This window comes from Danio rerio, chromosome 11 (genome assembly GCF_052040795.2).
Source record: "Danio rerio strain M-AB ecotype USA chromosome 11, GRCz13ab, whole genome shotgun sequence".
NCBI lineage: Eukaryota > Metazoa > Chordata > Actinopteri > Cypriniformes > Danionidae > Danio > Danio rerio.
In genome coordinates this window covers 39,607,799-39,629,265 of record NC_141031.1, presented here as the reverse complement: position 1 = coordinate 39,629,265, position 21,467 = coordinate 39,607,799, and the positions used below count along the sequence as shown (strand labels likewise).

General features: G+C 34.0%; 1 protein-coding gene across 7 annotated transcripts in view; it reads left to right on the top strand.

Moving 5' to 3' along the window:
* The window catches only part of cacna2d3 (calcium channel, voltage dependent, alpha2/delta subunit 3), a 92,888-nt gene that overhangs the window by 53,800 nt on the left and 17,621 nt on the right, over positions 1 to 21,467 (top strand). For 3 of the 7 annotated variants that reach the window (XM_087274192.2, XM_087274190.2, XM_087274188.2), the window contains 12 exons: positions 6,045 to 6,116; positions 8,494 to 8,574; positions 8,706 to 8,780; positions 12,864 to 12,947; positions 13,183 to 13,254; positions 14,873 to 14,934; positions 15,015 to 15,082; positions 16,221 to 16,266; positions 16,359 to 16,456; positions 18,216 to 18,309; positions 19,054 to 19,149; positions 19,263 to 19,384. In XM_087274192.2, coding sequence (XP_087130318.1) covers positions 6,045 to 6,116; positions 8,494 to 8,574; positions 8,706 to 8,780; positions 12,864 to 12,947; positions 13,183 to 13,254; positions 14,873 to 14,934; positions 15,015 to 15,082; positions 16,221 to 16,266; positions 16,359 to 16,456; positions 18,216 to 18,309; positions 19,054 to 19,149; positions 19,263 to 19,384 — 970 coding nt within the window. Of the gene's footprint in view, positions 1 to 459; positions 478 to 6,041; positions 6,117 to 8,493; positions 8,575 to 8,705; positions 8,781 to 12,863; positions 12,948 to 13,182; positions 13,255 to 14,872; positions 14,935 to 15,014; positions 15,083 to 16,220; positions 16,267 to 16,358; positions 16,457 to 18,215; positions 18,310 to 19,053; positions 19,150 to 19,262; positions 19,385 to 21,467 lie in introns of all 7 variants that reach the window. The other 4 variants (XM_087274191.2, XM_087274189.2, XM_087274187.2 and 1 more) reach the window with 2 other exon arrangements.

Genomic DNA, 21,467 nt, shown 5'->3' with positions numbered 1-21,467 from the left:
TACATAGTTTTTGCTAAAATGAGATGCCACTCTTTAATTCTAAATCACCACAATCATCAAATAGCTAATTGTTGGGAAGAAACACTTTTTTGGAGGAAGATCCCATGCTATGTTATGGATTTATTTCAATTATTGACGAAAAACTATACCAAGTAACTATGGAATTATTTTAGAAATGATTGACACTGTGGTACATTTTTGTAAAGGGTTTGCTGTCTAAAAAATCTGATTATTTTCTCTTCTTAATGTATGTGTTGTCTACTGTCGCCTTCATAAAATACAACTCAGTCCTCATTAGTAGCTCGGTTAACTCCCTGAAGGTCTTATCAAGACACTCTTCCATTCAGTGAGCACTCAGAAGCAGATCAGGTCACACACCGTGCAGTGTGTCTCTTGTATGTGTGTAGACGTGAGCACATGTCAATGACACATATTATTTTTCTCCCTGTGTCCCTATAGCTCGCACAGGCGCACAAGGTAACAGTCGTAACCGGTGTCTCTGTGGCTCTGTTCCCAAACCTAGCGAGCTGCCTACGGAGGCAGCATTTTAAGGGCACATGCAAGATAATCACTGTTTCTTATAAGAGGCACTCTACAGTTTGCGCATTATCAAGCATGCAATAAGCTTAGTGAATAAACCATCATAAGATTCACATGTTCCGGGAAAAACATTATGTATACTCTCACTGAGAAGGTGCATAAGCTGCCATTGGTATTTATGTATATACTGTATTGGAGTTATATATTAGTGCCTAAATTGCATGTATAAGGACAGAAGGTTGGTTGTATTAGTACCTAAATTACAACAATTAGTACCTAAATTGTATTCAAATTTACTTATTAATGTGTTACATACAGTATAATCACAAAGTGTATATATGTGTCAACTTGAAGTTGAACTTGGTGTTACATTTGAATGCATACCTGTTAAATATTAGTAGCCAGTGTACCGTGATGTTACATTTTAGTACATAATTGTTTCAGATTTGTAGTCAAAGTGTACCTAGGTGTTACATTTTACCACATACATTTTAAATATTAGAACATATGTGTACTTAAATCTTACATTTTACTACATGTTACAAATTAGTAGTGAGTGTACCTATATGTTACATTTGAATGCATAACTGGTTATTATTAATTTCTAAGTGTACCTAGGTTTTGCATTTTAGTACATAAATGTTACAAATTAGAAGCCAGTGCACCTTGATGTTACATTTTAGGACATAAATGTTACAGTTTAGTAGCCAAAGTGTACCGTGACGTTACATTATAATGGATAAATGTTACAGATTAGTAGCCAGTGAACTTAGATGATACATTTTAGCACTTAAATGTTAAATATTAATACCCAAGTTTACTTTGATGTTACATTTTAGTACATAAATGTTACAGATTTTTATCCAAAGTGTACCTAAATTGTTACAGTCTAGTCTGTATATATTACAGATTAGTAGCAAGTGTTCTTAAATAGTCTACTTGTAGCCAAGGTGTATCTCGTTACATGTTAGTACATAAAACTTTACAGATTAGTTGCCAAGGTGTACCATTTAATGCATAAATGTTAAATATTAGCACTTAAGTGTACTCAGATGTTACATTTTAGTTAATAAATGTTACAGATTAATAGCCAGTCTACTTTGATGTAAAGCTTTAGTACATAAATGTTACAGATTAGTAGCCCAATTGTACCTAGATGTTACATTTTAATGCATACATTTTAAATATTAGTACCTAAGTGTAAGGTCCGGCCCACTGGTCCAACGGCGGCAGCCAATGGCACGGCAGAAGGATCTTTGCGTGTCACTATCTTTTCATAAACAGCAGACATTATAATAAAGTGAAATATACCTCTTATTTTTTTGTCTCATAATTTCATCTGACTCCAAGTTATAGATATATATTATTTATGATAATCTAAGATGATTATTTATAATTTATTAATTTGGATGGAATTTGGAAGAATGTTTGAACTTTTTGTTTTCACTAGTAACTATCACATCCGTTCATTCGGATGGTCATATCGCTCAGATAAATCGCCCTGGCCGAAGGCGTCCCTCACGATCACACTCTGGTCAGTCTTGAATATTAAACAGAGGTATTTGACTAATACTTTTAGATGGCCGGTGTATCTAGATGTTACGCGTTGGTACAGAAATGTTACAAATTAGTAGCCAGTGTAATTACATGTTATGTTTTAGTACATAAATGTAACATTTTAATGCATAATTGTTAAATATTAAAACCGAAGTGTACTTAGATGTTAAAATTTAGTACATAAATGTTACAGATAAGTAGCCAAAGTGTACCTAGATGTTAAATTTTAATGCATGAATGTTAACATTAGTAGCCAAGTGTACATATGTTCAATTTTAGTACATACATGTTACAAATTAGTAGCCAAAGTATAACTACATGTTACATTTTAATGCATACATTTTAAACATTAGTATCTAAGTGTTCCTACGGTAGTTGTTACATTTTACAACAATAATGTTACAGATTAATAGCGAGTATACTTAGATGTTACATTTTTGTACATAAATGTTACAGATAGGTAGGCAAAGTGTATCTAGTTGTTGCGTTTTAATGCACAAATGTTAAATATTAGTACCTAGTGTACTTAGATGTTACATTTTAGTACATAACGTTACGGATTAGTTGCCAAAATGTACCTACTCTATACTAGAGCTTACAGATGGAGGCATACATGCAACTAAAATGTTATTAGATGTTACATTTTAGTACATAAATCTTACAGATTAGAAGCCTTTTGAAAGTATAGTAGTGACAGTGGCAGCTTTTGCACCTTTTTTAGTGAGTTTAAACACTGTAGATTATATACAGTATGAAGTTTTTTACATACTGAGATGTTTCACTACAATAGTTAAACCTGTTAAAAATAGCAATGTTTCCTAATATATCTTGTACATTTATGTTTAATGGAGGTTATCGCAATCATGTTTGTATTACATACGATATAGAATGTTTCAAGTCATTCACTTAGTTGGAATGCTGCCTATGTAGTCAGCAAGGCAGCTGACTGGGTTTTGGAACAGAGCCTGTTTGTGTCCATTCTGTCACTGGTGTCTTGCAGCATTTCCTCATCGTAATTAGCTTTCAGCATTCCGTCTGTGGAATCTGAAAGGTTTTATTAGTTCTTGGTCGTGGATGTGGTGCAGAGTGCTACAGAAGGCAGATCCAGAGAGCCAAAGATAAAAAAGAGCCAGAGAGGGCGAGATGTGGTCAGAGATAGGGTTTGGCTTCACTCTGCTGGGTATGTCCAGAACTGCAACACCGTCCGCTCTGCCATTCCATTTCTGATAAGAACAGCTCATATATACACACACAAACACACACATATACACTCAAGTGTTCGCACCCACTCGTCTTTGACACACACACACTTTGACTCTGATACTCACAGGCATAGGCGCAGGGTGTTGGGAATTGTTCTCTGGAGTGTGTGTGTGTGTGTTGCTGTATCTTGGCCACTGAGACACCCCATTCATCATTTTGTGGATCATTGGCTTTTATCTCCTAAAGCCGTAATAAAACTGACATTGGAGCAGAGGGGGTGAGAGAGGCAGAGAGAGACCGAGAGAGGGGGAAGGAGAGGAACGGGGAATCACAAGGTTAATTCACAGATTTCAATTTGGCTCCTACAGGATACACCTCCAGTGCTCTGCGCAACAGAGAGGAGGCTGAACAAATGTTGGACAAAACTCAAACTGAGCTCGAGAATTTTTTTTTTTTTGAGCTCTCTGATGTGAGGCAGAATAAGAGACTGTAAAAGCCTCTTCTGTGGGACTGAGGGAGATTTTTTTTTTTTTTTTTTTGGATGCCAAACTGCCAATCTGCCAGAACAGCGAAACTAATGATGCTTAAATTTACATTCTAGAACACAATTTAAAGGGACAGTTCACCTAAAAATTAGATGGCTTAAAAGTGAATTCTTATACACTCTGATGAAGTTTCTATCGTTTGTTAGATAAGCTCCAGATTTGGTTTTAGTACTGACTAATCTAATGTATACAGTTGAAGTCAGAATTATTAGCCCCCCTGAATTATTAGCGCCCCTGTTTATTTTTTCCCCCAATTTCTGCTTAATGGAGGGAAGATTGCTTCTGCACATTTCTAAGCATATTAGTTTTAATAACTCATTTCTAATAACTGATTTATTTTATCTTTGCCATGATGACAGTAAATAATATTTACTTTATATTTTTCAAGACACTTTTATACAGCTTAAAGTGACATTTAAAGGCTTAACTTGGTTAATAAGGTGAACTAGACATGTTAGAGTAATTAGGCAAGTTATTGTATAATGATGGTTTGTTCTGTAGACTATCGAAAAAAAATTGCTTAAAGGGGCTAAAAAATTAAAAACTGCTTTTAAGTCTTAAATAAGACTTTCTCCAGAAGAAAAAATATTATCAGACATACAGTAAAAATTTCCTTGCTCTGTTAAACATAATTTGGGAAATATTTAAAAAAGAAAAAATAAATCAAAAGGGGGCTAATAATTCTGTCTTCAACTGTATGCCCAAATATAATATTGTATAGCTTCTTATTTAAAAGAGATTTGTGTGGGGTGTATATATTGTTAAATTCTTAACTATTGTATGACATTTCAAAAGGCTTAAAAGTGACTAATATATATATATATATATATATATATATATATATATATATATATATATATATATATATATATATATAATGTATGTATATGTATATAATGTATGTATATGTATATATATATATATATATATAATGTATGTATGTATGTATGTAGTTATTTGCCCCTCTGTTTAGTTTTTACTCCAATTTCTGTTTAACGGAGAAAAGATTTTTTTTCAACACATTTCTAAACATAATAGTTTAATAACTAATTTCTAATAACTGATTTATTTTTTCTTTGCCATGATGACAGCAAATAATATTTTATTAGATATTTTTCAAGACACTTCTATACAGCTTAAAGTGACATTTAAAGGCTTAACTAGTTTAATTAGGTGAACTAGGCAGGTTAGGGTAATTAGGCAAGTCATTGTAAAACGGTGTTTTATTTGTAGACAATCGAGAAAAAATATAGCTTAAATGGGCTAATAATTTAGACCCTAAAATGGTGTTTACAATATTAATAACACTTTTATTTTAGTTGAAATAAAACAAATAAGACATTTCTCCAGAAGACAAAATATTATCAAACACAATGTAACAATATCTTTGCTCTGTTAAACATAATTTGGAAAAGATTTAAAAAAGAAAAAAAAATTTCAAAAAGTGGCTATTAATTTTGACTTCAACTGTATATATCATCAAAATCACTTTAAAGGAGTATTATTATAAAACCATTAATAAACCACTTTTATTACATTAATGCAGTCATTTTTGGGCCTTAACAACTCCCATTTAAAAAAAATTGTTTCACTGTTCCCCTAAAAATATCATTAGGATGGTAAAATATTGACCATATTAAAATTTTTGTGTGAACTATCCTTTTAATATTTTTTTGTAGATTTTGTTCAGTGAATATTTTCACCAGGACACAAAACCATGATGCTAGCTGATTTTTAGATCATTTTTCCTCCAATGTTTTCCTCCAGTGTTTTTTTCCTTAACAAACACAAACAGCAGAATCCTCTGAAGGGCCACTGTAAAACATGCATAATGGACACACACACACATAAGGCTGAGGTGAGGGAATAGCAGACCTAGTTTCAGCGAGCTCATGCGTTAAATCATGTCAGCCCTCATCGTGCCCGCAGCTGAGCTTACAGTTCAGCTCCAGAGATGAACCATCTTCACCAGATCACCCTTCACTTGTCTACACCTCGCACGGCCATTAATCAAAACGTTGGTTTGAATATTTCATATCGCAGCAACTTCCTTGATCCTGAAGGCCGGTAGGACAACGCAATGTGAGCGTGTGATCCGGCTCTGGAGATTAATGCTCATCCAAACTCTTTATTGGATGCATTTTTCTCCAACGTTCGTGTGAATTTAAATCTGAAAGACTTGTGTTGATCTGTCAGCAGCTTGGAGAGAATAAAGGTCCAAACCCGATGACCACAGTGGCCATGCCTGTGTTTAGCACCAAGAATGAAACGGTGAGGAGTTTGTTTGTGTGGGTGACATGATTTGTTGTTCTGTCAAGTTTTAAGTTTGCATAGACACACATAACTGTACAACATTAATATATTGGTCATACTTTACAATAGGATTGTATTAGTAAAGGTGCTGTATGTAAGTTTTTGACTCCTCTAAAGGATCAAATTACCATAACGTGTTTCCAGATATTTAAGAAAACATGCTAAATGAACATTCTTGTTTATCTGAAAAACAATGCTGAAGTCAGATATTCTGCTTTTAATTAGAATACGACTTAAATCATCCTTTACACTCAATAGTCAGGCACACTCCTGTTGATGTTGTCAATCTGGCAACCTGCGCTTGCGTTTGTTTTGAACCAGGAGTGCAATACCTAATTCAACCACTGGGTGTCAGACTTACATACTGCACATTTACTACCATGAAGTAACCATGAAGCATACGTTTATTACAGTATTAATTAATCTTTGTTTACATTAGTTAATGGTAATCAAGTCTTCATTGTTAGTTCATGTTAACTCGCAGTGCATTAACTAATGTTAACAAGCAAGAATTCAAATGTTATTATTTGCATTAGTACGTTTTGTTGTACTGTGATTAATAATTGCTGTACAAGCATTCTTTATTATTAGTTCATGTTAGTAAATACATTAATGTAAGAAAAATAAAAACATTATTGTAAAGAGTGAGTAATGTATTATAAAGTAAAACTTCCTTGTGGAATTGTTACTATTTTAATCTTATAATTATATTAGATAAATATTAAATGTTGTCAATGTATATAACTATATATATTAATATGAATGTATTTTTGAAAAGGTAATACTTTGAAATTAAAATATTTATATGTAATAACATTGTAATTTTAATAGTCCAGTAAAATAAAGTGCAAAATAGTAATAATATAAGTTAAATGTTTTAAAGTTCTATATGGAACTATATTGATATTAATATTATTAAACTACATTTCAATCAAACTAAATTACACCAATCAGTTGCTTTTTTATAGTAATTATTATTATTAATAATTATAATTAGGACTATCATTTTATTTATAGGCCCCTTACATGCAATGTTGTCAGGGTTGCACTTGCACAATTTGAACTCTTTAAAAATGCAGTTGTGAGGAAAAATATGAAGTTGCATGTTATGTTTTTTGCCTACTTTCATAATGTTCTGTGTCCGCCAAAATGTTTCTTTCTCTCAAAAATAAATGAAAATGAAAAATTTCTTAATTTCTTAAACTAAGTTTCTTAATGCACATTGATCTCGGAAAACACACCTGGCAACCCAAAGACCGCTGCACACGAGTGAGCAAAACTGCCTCATGGTTGGTGGAAGTTGGGATGGAAATTTTCCAAAAATCTTTGACCTGGCAACCCTGCTAACATGATACCCAAGGACACTTTACAAATATAATAATATATAATATAATAATATAGTAATAATAATATTTTATAATATAATAAAATAATAATAGTATAACAAATAGAATCGAATATAATGCATGAAAATTATACTTAATGTTTCTATTAGTGCACTCTAAAGGCTGATTTATACTTCTGCGTCAAGTGCACACGTATGGTCCGGCGAAGCAGAGACTTTGTGCAGTCTCATACCCCTCGCCGTGGCCGTAGCTGAGGCTGACGCTGACGCACACTTCTCAAAAAATTTAACTACATGTCACAATGACACGTAATGCAAGCCCTGTGATTGGGCGACTTGGTAGTGTTGAACAGTGTGGCTGGTGCTGAGCGCCGCAAACCCGAGGGAACGAGTGTTTACAAGTGTTGAGTCCCATTATGTAGCTCCAGATGGAAACTTTTGTTTTGTGTTTACCTTATGATTAAAATTGTTGCACGTACACCGTTTCTCGCCTCAGAAGTTTTAGCTACTTGTACATTAGGGTAGACATTAGAAACAACAAAACACCCATAAAAAGCTTGACACAGGGGAACATAAAAACCTATTGGCAGCTAGCATTACAGAAGTGTTATTGCAGAGCTACACAAACAGCACACAGAAGTATAAATTCATGCCTACGCGCATGGCAGATGCCGTGGGTCACAGCGATCTCTCAATGCAGAAGTATAAACCAGCCTTGACACTCAAAGGATGTTTCTGACGGCACTTGGGATGGAAAATTTTTCTTTGACCTGGCAACCCTGATAACAAGATACTCAAGGACACTTTACAACAAATGTAATCTAATATATTGCATGCAGATTTTACTTAATGTTTCTTTTAGTGCACTCTCACACTCAAAGAATGTTTCACTTTAATTCATTTTCATTCAAAAAATTGTCAAAAATGAGACAGATACGATTAATAACACATGTATATGCTGTGCGATAAATAAAATCTTTGTCTCCTCAGAAAAACCAAGGCATCCTGCTGGGCGTCGCGGGCACTGATATCCCCATTCAGGAGCTAATGAAAGTCATCCCAAAACACAAGGTAGGATGTTACCAGCATAATAATAGTCGGGATTTAAAAAATCAATTTCAATCTGTTCAATTTTACACTCTCTGTATCTGAAACTGTGATAATACGACCATTTTTTTACAGTCTTATCTTCTCTTTTCCAGCTAGGAATACACGGATATGCTTTTGCCATCACCAGTAATGGATATCTCCTGTTGCACCCTGACCTGAGGCCCCTGGTAAGCACTAATTTTACACTGTTACTTCATCCAGCCTTATATATTAGCATTATGATTTCAAACTCCACCACAAAAAGCTACAATATGATACAACAGACATGCGGTTACATCCAAGCCCAAACAAACAGGTAAAAAAAAAATCTACCCACACATGGAGTGTGTGCTTGTGAGAGCGCTGGTGGGACGCTGAGGTGCATCATGGGAGATGTAGTTTTTGTAATCCCAACCCTTTTCCTCTGATATATTGCATGCAGGAATAAAAGCCCATTCATGTGCCTGCCAGGGCTGATCAGAGCACTGAGGTAACTCACCCTTCACAGGGACACCCCTCACCCCCCGCTCTGTCACCTCGCGTGGCTCTGTGTGTTGTGGACGTGCTGTTGGTGTGTTTTCGTTGTAATGTGGCTCCAGTGCTGCTGTGCAGTAGTTTGTGTTTGCGTAGCGGTGGTGTGCATCAGTCAAGGCTTCTGAGTGTGTGTTAAAAGTGTGTATTTACTGACCTCACCGACTCGGTGTTGCTCAACAGGGACAGATGTGGTAAAATGAGTATTATTAGTGAAATATTGGATAAGAACTGGACTTTATTGAAGCACTTATAAAACTTATGTCTATTTTAGGATCTGTTCCAAACCATAGTGAACTGAACTGTTAGTTTACTGCAGGTTTCACAGATGAACTAAGGCTGTTACAAAAAGTGACATTGATTGAATAATATTGGGTAAAAATTGGATTTCGGTTACAATAAATAGCTGAAAGCACTGTAACATGGTGGCAACACCAAATCTCCAAAAATAAACATTTATTAACTCTTCATCAGATAATATTGATCACAGCATGTTAATCTTTTATACGCTTTCAGATCACATGATCTCACACATTCTCACAACAAAGGAAAAGTAAACATTAATGAATTGAACACAACTTGTATATTCACAAAGAAAATCAGAAAAACAACAACAAATCCTATATACTAAACCCTAAATAATGAAAAAATGAAATAATAACTTTATCAATAACCTTAGTTTTAAGTTGTTTTCAATCATTCAATCTGCTTAAGCGGGTCACAGATTGGATACGCCGCTCAGCGACGCGATACAGCGTGCACATGACAGTTGGAAGTATCGTACACCAGACGTGCACATTTGCATGTTATTTAAAATGACACTATTCAGATAACGCTCTGTGGTGCGGCAGAAATATGAACAGTGCCCTGAGTCATGGCTGGGCTGAGCGGCGCTGGTGTGCGACCCCCTTGAGGCCCTGTTTAGACTAATACATTTTAGTTTTAAAACGCATACGTTTTGCTACAGTTACGCCACCCGTTCTCACTACACCAGAGTTTTCAAACCCCAATAACGTAGCGTTTTGAAAACGCTGAAGAGGCCGTTTTGGTTTTAAAACACTGATGCTCCATGTCAGTGTGGATGGGAAAAACGAAGACATCTGATGACGGAGGTGGGGCTGCAGACATTTGCCTCTCTAATTAGGGCTTCATTCATTCATTTTCTTGTCGGCTTAGTCCCTTTATTAATCCAGGGTCGCCACAGCGGAATGAACCGCCAGCTTATCCAGCACGTTTTTACATAGCGGATGCCCTTCCAGCCGCAACCCATCTTTGGGAAACATCCACACACTCATATATACACTACGGACAATTTAGCCTACCCATTTCACCTGTACCGCATGTCTTTGGACTGTGGGGGAAACCGGAGCACCCGGAGGAAACCCACGTAAACACAAGGAGAACATGCAAACTCCACACAGAAACGCCAACTGAGCCGAGCCGAGGTTTGAGCCAGTGACCAAGCGACATTCTTGCTGTGAGACAACAGCATTACCTACTGCGCCACTGCATCACACCCTGATTAGTGCTTTTCCCTCAATATTAAGTAGCCTACTACACACAGTTCAGTCCTGCATCCTTTCCTTGTAAGTTCAGACTTCGCAGGGTTGATATGGAAAACAAACTCCCGAGGACACGTTGGGAAAATCTTCAAAGGCAATAGTGTAATTTATAACATCATTTACATCACCCTGGTTACGTAGTTTCACTTACTTAAAAATGAATGAAAACATGATGTGAGGACCTGCCTATTTGCATTTTGATATTAGCAACTTAACAGACACTAAAAATGTTGAGGCATCGTGTAGCTGCATTATACGAGCGTCATTTTCATGCAGTCGAAAGACATGTGGGTTTATTGGGTATGCTAAAATTGACCGTAGTGTATGAGTGTGAATGTTTACCAGTGATGGGTAGGTAAAAACATATGCGGGATAAGTTGGCGGTTCATTCTGCTGTGGCGACCCCTGATTAGTAAAGGGACTAAGCTGAAAAGAAAATTAATTAATATTTAATGTATTGATCTCCATCAATACTTTTTGTATTGTTACTGCAATACATAGAAAAATACTAATCATTTCTTAATGAAATATTTAAATTAATGCTTTATACAATGCTCAGCATAACTGAGTAGACCCAATTTTGAAAATGAATATTTTTTTTATTAATTTCTCAGTGAATATAGGCAATGTATTTTTTTTTTGTGCATTTAAACAAAACAGATTTATTAAACACACACACACACACACACACACACACACACACACACATATATATATATATATATATATATATATATATATATATATATATATATATATATATATATATATATATATATATATATTACAAAATATTTTAGTCACCAAACATATTTAGAAATTGAAAGATAATACAATTAAATTCAAGCAAAATAAATATTATATATATATATATATATATATATATATATATATATATATATATATATATATATATATATATATATATATATATACATATATATACATATATATATATATGCAACCTACAAAATTTCAACTAAATTTTTCTTTAACACATAAATTTGGCTGTGCTAGTTTTTGGACCGTTATCATAAGTTATTTTGTTAGATAAGCTCCAGATTTGGTTTCAGTACTGACTAATCTAATGTATATGCACAAATATAAAATGGTATAGGTTCCTATTAAAAATATAACTTTAAAAGAGAGATTTGTGGGGGATGTAATTGTATATGCTGAGCACTGTATGTGATAAAATTTAAAATACAAATAATTGCTATAAATAGTATTAAAACCTTTCAATTTTTTCTACATATTTTGAATGGTTCACTTAACACATATTAAATATACCTTCTTGTCTTTAAACATATATATTTAGCACAATGAAAGTCAAATAAAACATTAAATATTTTAAGCTTTGGCAGAAAAAAACATCCAATAAAACAAATAAATTCTTAGCATTCTCAGTAGCTGTTTGTGTGCTCCACATTAAAGTCAATAATTAAGTCAAAAACTTGCATACAGCACCTTTATTGTTCAGTTTTTATGTACGTGATTTATTGAATTTTGTCACTTATGAGTTTCCATCTTGTTTAGAGTTCTGCCCATGTAGACAGAAGACAGCGAGGCAGCTCATTAGGGATTGGAACAGAACCATGACAGAATGAATTTCCAGAAACCAATCTGAGGAAGAAGAAAAAAAAGATTAGACCGATTATTTTGACACAGATCCCTATAAGCCAGACACTGGCTGCACTGATAGCGTGTAAACAAAACTCATTTCGTTACACCACAGTTTCTCCATCCTGCTCCTGGAATCCCTCAGCACTGCACATGTTGGATTTTTCACGTTTCTTTTTTGTAATACCACAAAAATGACAGATAGCACTGAAACAGGTGTCACAGCCGTCTCAGTGACAGACTCTGTAAACGCTAAATAAAAGACTCACAGAAGCGGCCCACAACCAGTCAATCAAAACATGCTTCCTGCCTGTCCATCATTTTCTAGTTCAGGATACCTCTGATCATTTTGGAGTAAGAAGTACAAAATTGTAAAATGCGCAGTGCGAGTGGGAACATCAGAGGGCAGGAGTGAAAAACGCTGGACTAATGGCCTCAATCACCATGTACTGTACGTTTCTGTCTCCATCGTGTTGCCCATATGGTCCCAGTTTCTGACTGCATCTGCATTGCTGTCCTCTAAAGCACTTCTTGTCCTCTTTGTGTCTTTTCCTGCAGTACCAGGAGGGCCAGAAGAGGAAGAAACCCAGTTACAGCAGTGTGGACCTGTCCGAGGTGGAGTGGGAGGACACAGAGGATGTTGTATGGATCACTTTTTGTGTTGTTGTTTTCTTTAATGAGTGCACTCAATGCAGTACACTTGCTGTAGTACTAGCTTTATGCAAGTATGCTGATGCATTGCAGATGCTCAGTTTAGTTATTATACATTTCGTTCATCTACTTGCATAAAATCTGTAAAATTGTGTAAAATACATATTAATAGTATTAATGTGGTAAATTAAAATAAATAATTCTTCTTAAATGTGTTTGTTTGTAGTTGCGTACAGCGATGGTGAACAGGAAAACTGGCACTTTCTCAATGGAAGTAAAAAGAACAGTGGACAAAGGGGTAATGCTTTTATGTTTATTCATATTTCCTTATTTTCAAAGCTAAGGGATAGTGTGGATTATATTTAAGATTCCTCAATATGTAAATGTATCCAAGTTAGGCCAAAGACTAGTTTTCATTGGTTGTATCTTTGCCAGATGTTAAAATCAGCAAACATGCACACTCAAATTTAAATTATAAACAATATTTAAATATACTAATGAACAACAAATTTGCATGCAAGATCTTTTACAATTAAAGATTTGATATATGGTGCTCAGCATTTATAAGTAAACCTGAGACAAATCTGTTTTAAATTCATATTTTTAATAGGATGCTTTAATAATTGCCTATACATTAGATTAGTCAGTACTGAAGCCAAATCTGGAGCTAATCTAACGAATAAACTTGCAATAATAGTACAAAAATTTGTACACCCAAATGTATATGTTTAGGGAAAATATTACATTTTATATATATATATATATATATATATATATATATATATATATATATATATATATATATATATATATATATATATATATATATATATTATATATATATATATATATTATATAAGAGTTTGTTAAAATGTTGTTTTCTTTTTGTGGATTATATTTTGCAATATTTTGCTTAAATTTAAATGTATTATCTTATTATTTCTAAAGATGTTTGGAGACAAAAAAATTATTTTCATAAATATATTTTTTTAATAAAACCGTTTTCTTCAAATGCACCAAATTATTTGACCTATTTTTACTGAGAAGTGTATAAACATGGGGTGTACTTATTTATGCTCAGCACTGTATAGGACAATACTGTAGTATGAAGTTATTTCAAAAAGGCTATGCTTTATTTTATTGTCCTTGTTACAGTGTAACTATACTATACTGCATGGTTAAGGTGAGGATGAGGGTTTAGTTTAGGATTAATTGCATGAAATTATGCTTAATTTATTATTACTATAAAGGGTCTCCATGGGTTCTTAAAATGTATTAAAATGTCTTAAATTGCTAAAACAAAATTTTTTGCCTTAAAGTCTTAAATTTACCAAAATATCGTGTTGTAGGTCTTAAATAATTTTAAGCAGGTCTTAATTTTCCTACGTCAATGAAAAGCTACTCGTTCAGCTATCACATCAACAGCAATCCATCTCAATAAAACTTTTAACGAATAGTTTAAATTTTAACTATTTATCAAAAGTTCTTCATTTATTTATGGTAAGGACACTAACCTAGAGAGACAGTTGTGCATATATTTAGCTCATATATAAAGCTTTCATACATACATATATTATTATTATTTTTTTAAATTTTTTTTTAAGAAATGTTGACAAATTATTAATAACTAAATATTAATTTATTAATATAAATTTTTTGATGAGGTTATTAAAATATTTTCCTATTCTATTAGTGTTTAGCCCCATATACGTCTGACATTTCATTAATAATGATCTTAAAAAGGTCTTTAAAAGTCTTAAATTTGACTGTAAAAACTGCAGAAACGCTGCTACTGTATAGTAAGTACATGGCATTTGTAGCAAGAGCACTGTAAATTAAAATGTTACCAAAGAACATTAATAGCAAATTATAACTTACTAACTAATACTTGATTCTTTACATTTGTCTCCCACCAGAAACGAGTCTTGACGATGCACAATGATTATTACTACACAGATATTAAAGGAACTCCATTTAGGTTGGTGGTGTTTCTTGTACTGTTTGTTAAAATACCAAATTGAATACATAATTACATTTTGTTTTCTTTTTGGTTTGTAGTGTAGGAGTGGCACTCTCTCGAGGACATGGAAAATACTTCTTTAAAGGGAATGTTTCACTAGAAGCTGGTGAGGATTTGCTTTATGAGGAAGAATGATCTAGGAATGTTAACTATTATAGTTTAACTCTTTATGGTTTTGTAACTTATTAAGAGGTGCTGTTATGTTATGGAGCTTTGGCATACATTCATTTCTCATTTTCATGTGTTGAAATTAATGATAAATGGTTAAAAAAGGTCATACATTTCTTTATCCATTTTATATTTAGTCTTTAGTATCAACAATTCCAGCATTTTATACGCCACTACCGACCTGGTGCTCATTACATTGGCTGAAATGTTCAAATATGCATTAGTTTAATAAAAAAAAAATTATTTTAAGTTTTTTTTATATATATGAAAACACCTGGAACTATATTTTGTTGCATAGATACTGTAGAAATTTTTGCTTTTTCTGTAGTAATCATGTGGTGATCACAGTGGTACACTTCAACACTTCAAAAAATTATTTTAATGTCTTGTTTCAAGAAATAATATGCCAAAATTAAAAGATTTTTATTAAAACAAGCAAAATAATCTGCCAATAGTGTAAGCAAAATAATCTTTGTTGTCGATTTGACATAAGATTTTTTAGCTTACCCCCTTGGCAAATTATTTAGCTTGTTTTAAGGGAAAACTCACTTCATTTTGGCATTTTATTTCTTCAAAACAAGACAATAGTTCATGCTTGTCTAGAAAATGCTTCTGTTTTAAGAATTGTTAGATATTTGGACTAGAAACAAAACAAAAAATCGAAGTAAGAAATCTATTTTTTTGCAATAAAATGATCAAATATTATATGATTATTGCATAATCTATAATACTTTTCATAAACATTTTCTGTATATACATTCATTACCATGTTACCACTTTCATTGTGAACTTATTTTATTGTCCTGCAAACTACAAGTATTGTTGAAGTTATTGTTTAAGTCCTTCATAGGTAACCAGATCTGTTCTTTGATATCTTCCTTTCCTCTGGGCCGAAAACACAAAGATCATAATTCAGACAGATTAGCTGTCTGTGCTCATTTTAACAGCAGCGCTTTGTGAGAAAGGATCTGCTCTCTTTTCTTTTCTCACTGCTTGTTATATCCATAAGTATCCAGAACCCTCCAGTTCATCTATAATCCTCCCTAATCTCTAATAAACACTTTTTTTTTTCTTAGGTCTACATGATCTGGAGCAGCCGGATGTAGCCCTTGCTGATGAATGGTAAACCTGTATTTCCACTTTAGATATAGCTATAATAATACTCTTGTAAATTGCACAACTGAATGTGTTTGACTTTATTTTGTACGTTTCAGGACGTACTGTACCACAGAAGAGCATCATGAGCATCGACACCTGACTCAAGTTCAGGCCATCAAAATCTACATGACCAGCCGGAAACCACATTTCAAGTGTGAGCAGATTTTCAGATGCCACTTAAAATCCATGTGAAATCTCATTTACTTTCTAAACACGCATTCTTAAGCGTTGTATGATTGATTTATCAATGCATGTTATTTTAAGGAGTGTTTAAAAAGTTTCATCTAAACAAGTTGTTCCACGTCAGAATTCTTTCCAACTCAATCAATTTTCACGTAAAAAGAGCTTTTTTTTTTACGGTGCAAACTTCTGTGCAGATGGTAAAGTTGAGAAATAGAAACTAATACACAGAAGAATAGGTCTGTTTGCCTGGTTTTCACCTAAACCCAGTCAGTTATGTCTTAAGTAAACTTTTTTTTTTATTGATAAACATACTACCTGACAAAAGTCTTGTTGTTGATCCCAGTTGTAAAAGGAATAAATAATAACTTGACTTTGTAATTTGTAAAAGTGGCAGAAGGTAGATTTTTCTGATGAATCATCTTTTTAACTGCATCCCAATCATCACAAATACAGCAGGAGAACTAATGGAACTTGCATGGACCCAAGATTCTCATAGAAATCCATCAAGTTTGGTAAAGGAAAAATCATGGTTTGGGGCTACATTCAGTATGGGAGCATGCAAGAAACCTGCAGAGTGTATTGCAACATCAACAGCCTGAGGTATCAACACATTTGTGCTGCCCATTACATTACAAACCACAGTGGAGGGCAAATTCTTCAGCAGGATAGCGCTCCTTCTCATACTTCAGCCTCCACATCAAAGTTCCTGAAAGCAAAGAAGGTTCAAGGTGCTTCAGCATTTGCCAGCCTGGCCACCAGACATGGACATTATTGAGCATGTCTGGGGTAAGATGGAGGAGGCATTGAAGATAAATCCAAAGAATCCTGATAAACTTTGGGAGTTCTGCAGGAACACTTTCTTTGCCCTTCCAGATGACTTTTTTAATAAGTGATTTGAGTCATTGCAGAGATGTATGGATGCAGTCCTCCTAGCTCATGGGAGGCAGACACAATATTAACTCTTTTTCCTTTGCACCAGGACTTTATATTTTATTCTGCACATTATTTATGTTAAGTGACAAGACTTTTGTCTTAGCAAAGTCAGACTTGACTGTCCTAATTAAAGAAAATCAAGACATGATAATTTGTTTTATTTTGGTAAAACAAGCATAATCTAGAGGCCTTTGCCTTTCATATAATCCATTTTTGATACCAAATGATCAACTAGAAGTCAAGTTATTATTTGTTGCTTCTAAATAACTTGGATAGGTGACATGACTATTGTCAGGTAGAGTATATGCACATTTGTTTTCCCCATTTTATTTATGCTTTGTTTGGGACTTTACTCTTTCTTCCAACAACTTTTAAACATGAAAAACCTTTGAAAAAGTGACCTTTATTAACATTTTTAATAGTTTAATATATTGTCTGGGTTGGTGATGAATATTACGTTACAAAAACCTTATAATAAACTAAGTATATTTTCTGATATTTTACATGTATTTCTCTATGTATTATTTCTTATATACTATATGATTTCACACTACTAAAATGTCCATAAAAGTCACTTTGTTGAACTCTCCTTCTCACAAAGCTTTTTTATTGGCCTGAAAAGTCTCTGACCTGCACTGTTTTTCAGTGTTTTGTTGTAGTTGTTCCTGCGAAGTTTGGCCACAATGTCCTTTAACTATCTTACAAAATTACCTCAGTGGTTTAAAGACTGTCCTCATTAAAGTCGCTGTCCGACACGTATTCTGGAGTGTGTAAATGTCCTCTCCTGCTTGTTGTAGGTGACAGAGAGCTGATTCAGCAGGTTCTGTTTGATGCTGTGGTCACCGCTCCTGTAGAAGCCTACTGGACTGGACTGGCCCTCAATAAATCTGAGTGAGTTTGGACTTTCACTTAACCTTGAAGATGCCACATTTTTATTTCATGTAATGTTTCGTAAACAAATTTCGGGAGGAGCACGCGCAGAAGTTTTGGTATCAAATACGTCATTGACAATTATTCAATTATCCAATCAATTCTTGACCAAACCCCTATATATACCAAAGCTGTCTTACCGGCAGTATCTCACGACTTTAGCATCCCTCCACCCCCCGACCCCTTACCTCTAAGCATTACATTCCCGGAGGGAGTGTTCTGGGGCCGGGCTAGATACTATGCTCGAATCCCAACTCCTCTTTGTTCCCTATTAAGGGGAATAACATGAGTTGGGGTGTCTTCCCCTAGCTCAGAGCCCTCTCCCCGGGCAGCACGCCAAATACCCCTGAAACGCTTGCAAGTGTGAATTCGTGAATTGTGTTACAAATTTCTTCATGACAGTAACAATAGTAACAACATAACACTTTGCATTACAGTATCTTACATAATTACAAAACTACTTGCAAAAGAAAAGGGGTGTAGAAGCAAAATTTACAGTAAAAATGAATATTAAAAGTTCTAGAGCAAAGACATTAAGTTGAATGGGAGTAAATGTACTCAATCCAATTAGAGCAGTCTTTAGAGAGTCTTCCAGATATTTAAGAACTTTTTTAATGATTTAATGGTTGTCTGGGAAGATAACTGAGAGCTTTTGTGCAGCAAATTGTCTCAGTTAATACGGTTTTTATTTGTTTTTATCTGCAGGAACTCAGATAAAGGGGTTGAGATTGCTTTTCTCGGCACCCGGACTGGCCTTTCACGTACCAACTTGTTTGTAGTTCCTGAGCAACTGACCAATCGGTGAGCTGTATTGATAATGCCTGACTAATGACAAATTCTGATCCCATTGCACTGGTTGAATAAAATGTCTGTTAATGATGAAATGAACTATCAGTGTTTGTGTATGACTGCAGAGATTTCCTCACTGCTGAAGATAAGGAGGGCGTCTTTAACGCTGATCACTTTCCTCTGTGGTATAAAAGAGCAGCAGAGCAGGTGCCCGGCACATTTGTGTACTCCATTCCCTTCAGTTCAGGTAGGATTCTCAAGCACATCAACAAACACAGCTGTTACTCTAGTGTCACTGAGATAATATTACAGGTTTTAGATTTGTTTTAAAAAATGTAAAAAATGATCATACACAAACACACACACAAACACATATATATATACAGTATATATATATATATATATATATATATATATATATATATATATATATATATATATATATATATATATATATATATATATATATATATGTATATATATATATATATATGTATATATATATATATATGTATATATATATATAATTTTTTATTATTTTTTAAAATTGTTTAGTTTTTCAGTTGTTGTTTTTGTTTTCTTAGAGCTATGTCTGTCTGTCTGTCTAAAATAGAAGTATAATACTGAAAATGTAAATGAGAAATTATTTCTAGATGACTAGCTGAAAACAAAAAAATAAAAGTGTTATTATAACATTATACATATTATATCGTAATACTATACACAGTTTTATAAAACATTTATTATAAATAAGGTTTTAGTTTTAGTTTACTCTGACAAACATCCAAAGTTTTCATGGGATGCAAAATATTCCAAGCATTAATAACTCAAATAGTTTGGATTATATTCATATTTCATAAGGTAAAATCTTTAATTTATTCATATCATATATTCATTCTTATTATAATGGATTATTATGCATTGTCATATTTTTAAAGTCAAGACATTTTATAACTTTATTTCTTTGTAAATTTAAAATTATAATTATTAATTTTAAATAAAATAAATAAAATTAAAATCAACATTACGAACACTAATCTCCAATAAGCACTCCGCCACTCATCTTACATGCACTCACTGGACACTTTATTAGGTACACCTTACTGGTACAAAGTTGGACCCTCTTTTGCCTTCAGAACTGCCTTAATCCTTAGTGGCATACATTTAACAAGATACTGGAAATATTCCTCAGAGATTTTAGTGCATATTGACATGATAGCATCACACAGTTGCTGCAGATTTGTCGGTTGCACATCCATAAAGCCAATCTTCCCTTCCCTTACATCCCAAAGCTGCTTTATTGAATTGAGATCTGGTGACTGACACTACCATCCGAATGTCGTAACAGAAATGGAAACTTATCAAACATTTTTCCAAATTTGGTAAGCCTGTGTGAATTGTAGCCTCAGTTTTCAGCAGGTCTTCTCTTGCTGTAGCCTATTCGCCTTAAGGTGGGATGTGTTGTGCATTCAGAGATACTGTTCTGCATACCTCGGTTGTAACAAGTGGCTATTTGAGTTGCTGTCTACCAGCTGGCATTTGCACCCACAGAACTGCCACTGACTGGATATTTTCTCTTTTTCGGACTATTCTCTGTAAACCTTAGAGAAGGTTGTGCGTGAAAATCCCAGTAAATAAGCAGTTTCTGAAATATTCAGACCAGCTTGTCTGGCATCAACAACCATGCCAAGTTCAAAGTCACTTAAATCACCTTTCTTGCACCCATTTTGATGCTCGGTTTGAACTGAAACAGATCGTCTTGACCATGTATACATGCCTAAATGCATTGAGGTACTGCCATGCGATTTGGTTGATTAGAAATTTGCGTTAACAAGCAGTTGGACAGGTGTACCTAATAAAGTGGCCGGTGAGTGTACACAGTTGGTATCAGAATTATTAGCCCCCCTGTGTATTTATTTCCCTAATTAAATAATATTGCTAATAATGTACATTTATTTTATATTTTATCATTTATTTAACTTAATTCAGACTTCAACTGTAAATCTCACAGCTGATACTTTTCCCATAGATAATCATATAATGTAGCTGAAACAGATATCAGGTGTGAAATCACAGTTGTATGGCACACTAGTCAATGTCCATGTGCTGAAAGCTGTTGATCTAATAGCACGTCGTCTGTGTGTGGTTTGTTACTGTATCTGCACTGTACTGCTCTCCTCACACAGACTGTCTGCTTGTCTCTCTTTCCTTCGCCTGTAATTAATGTGCCCTACTTTTATGTTCAGGCAATGTGTCTGTCTGTGCGTGTGCATGCTTGTGTGTGTGCATGTGTGTGTGTCAGATCAGGATCATTACATCCCACTCAACAG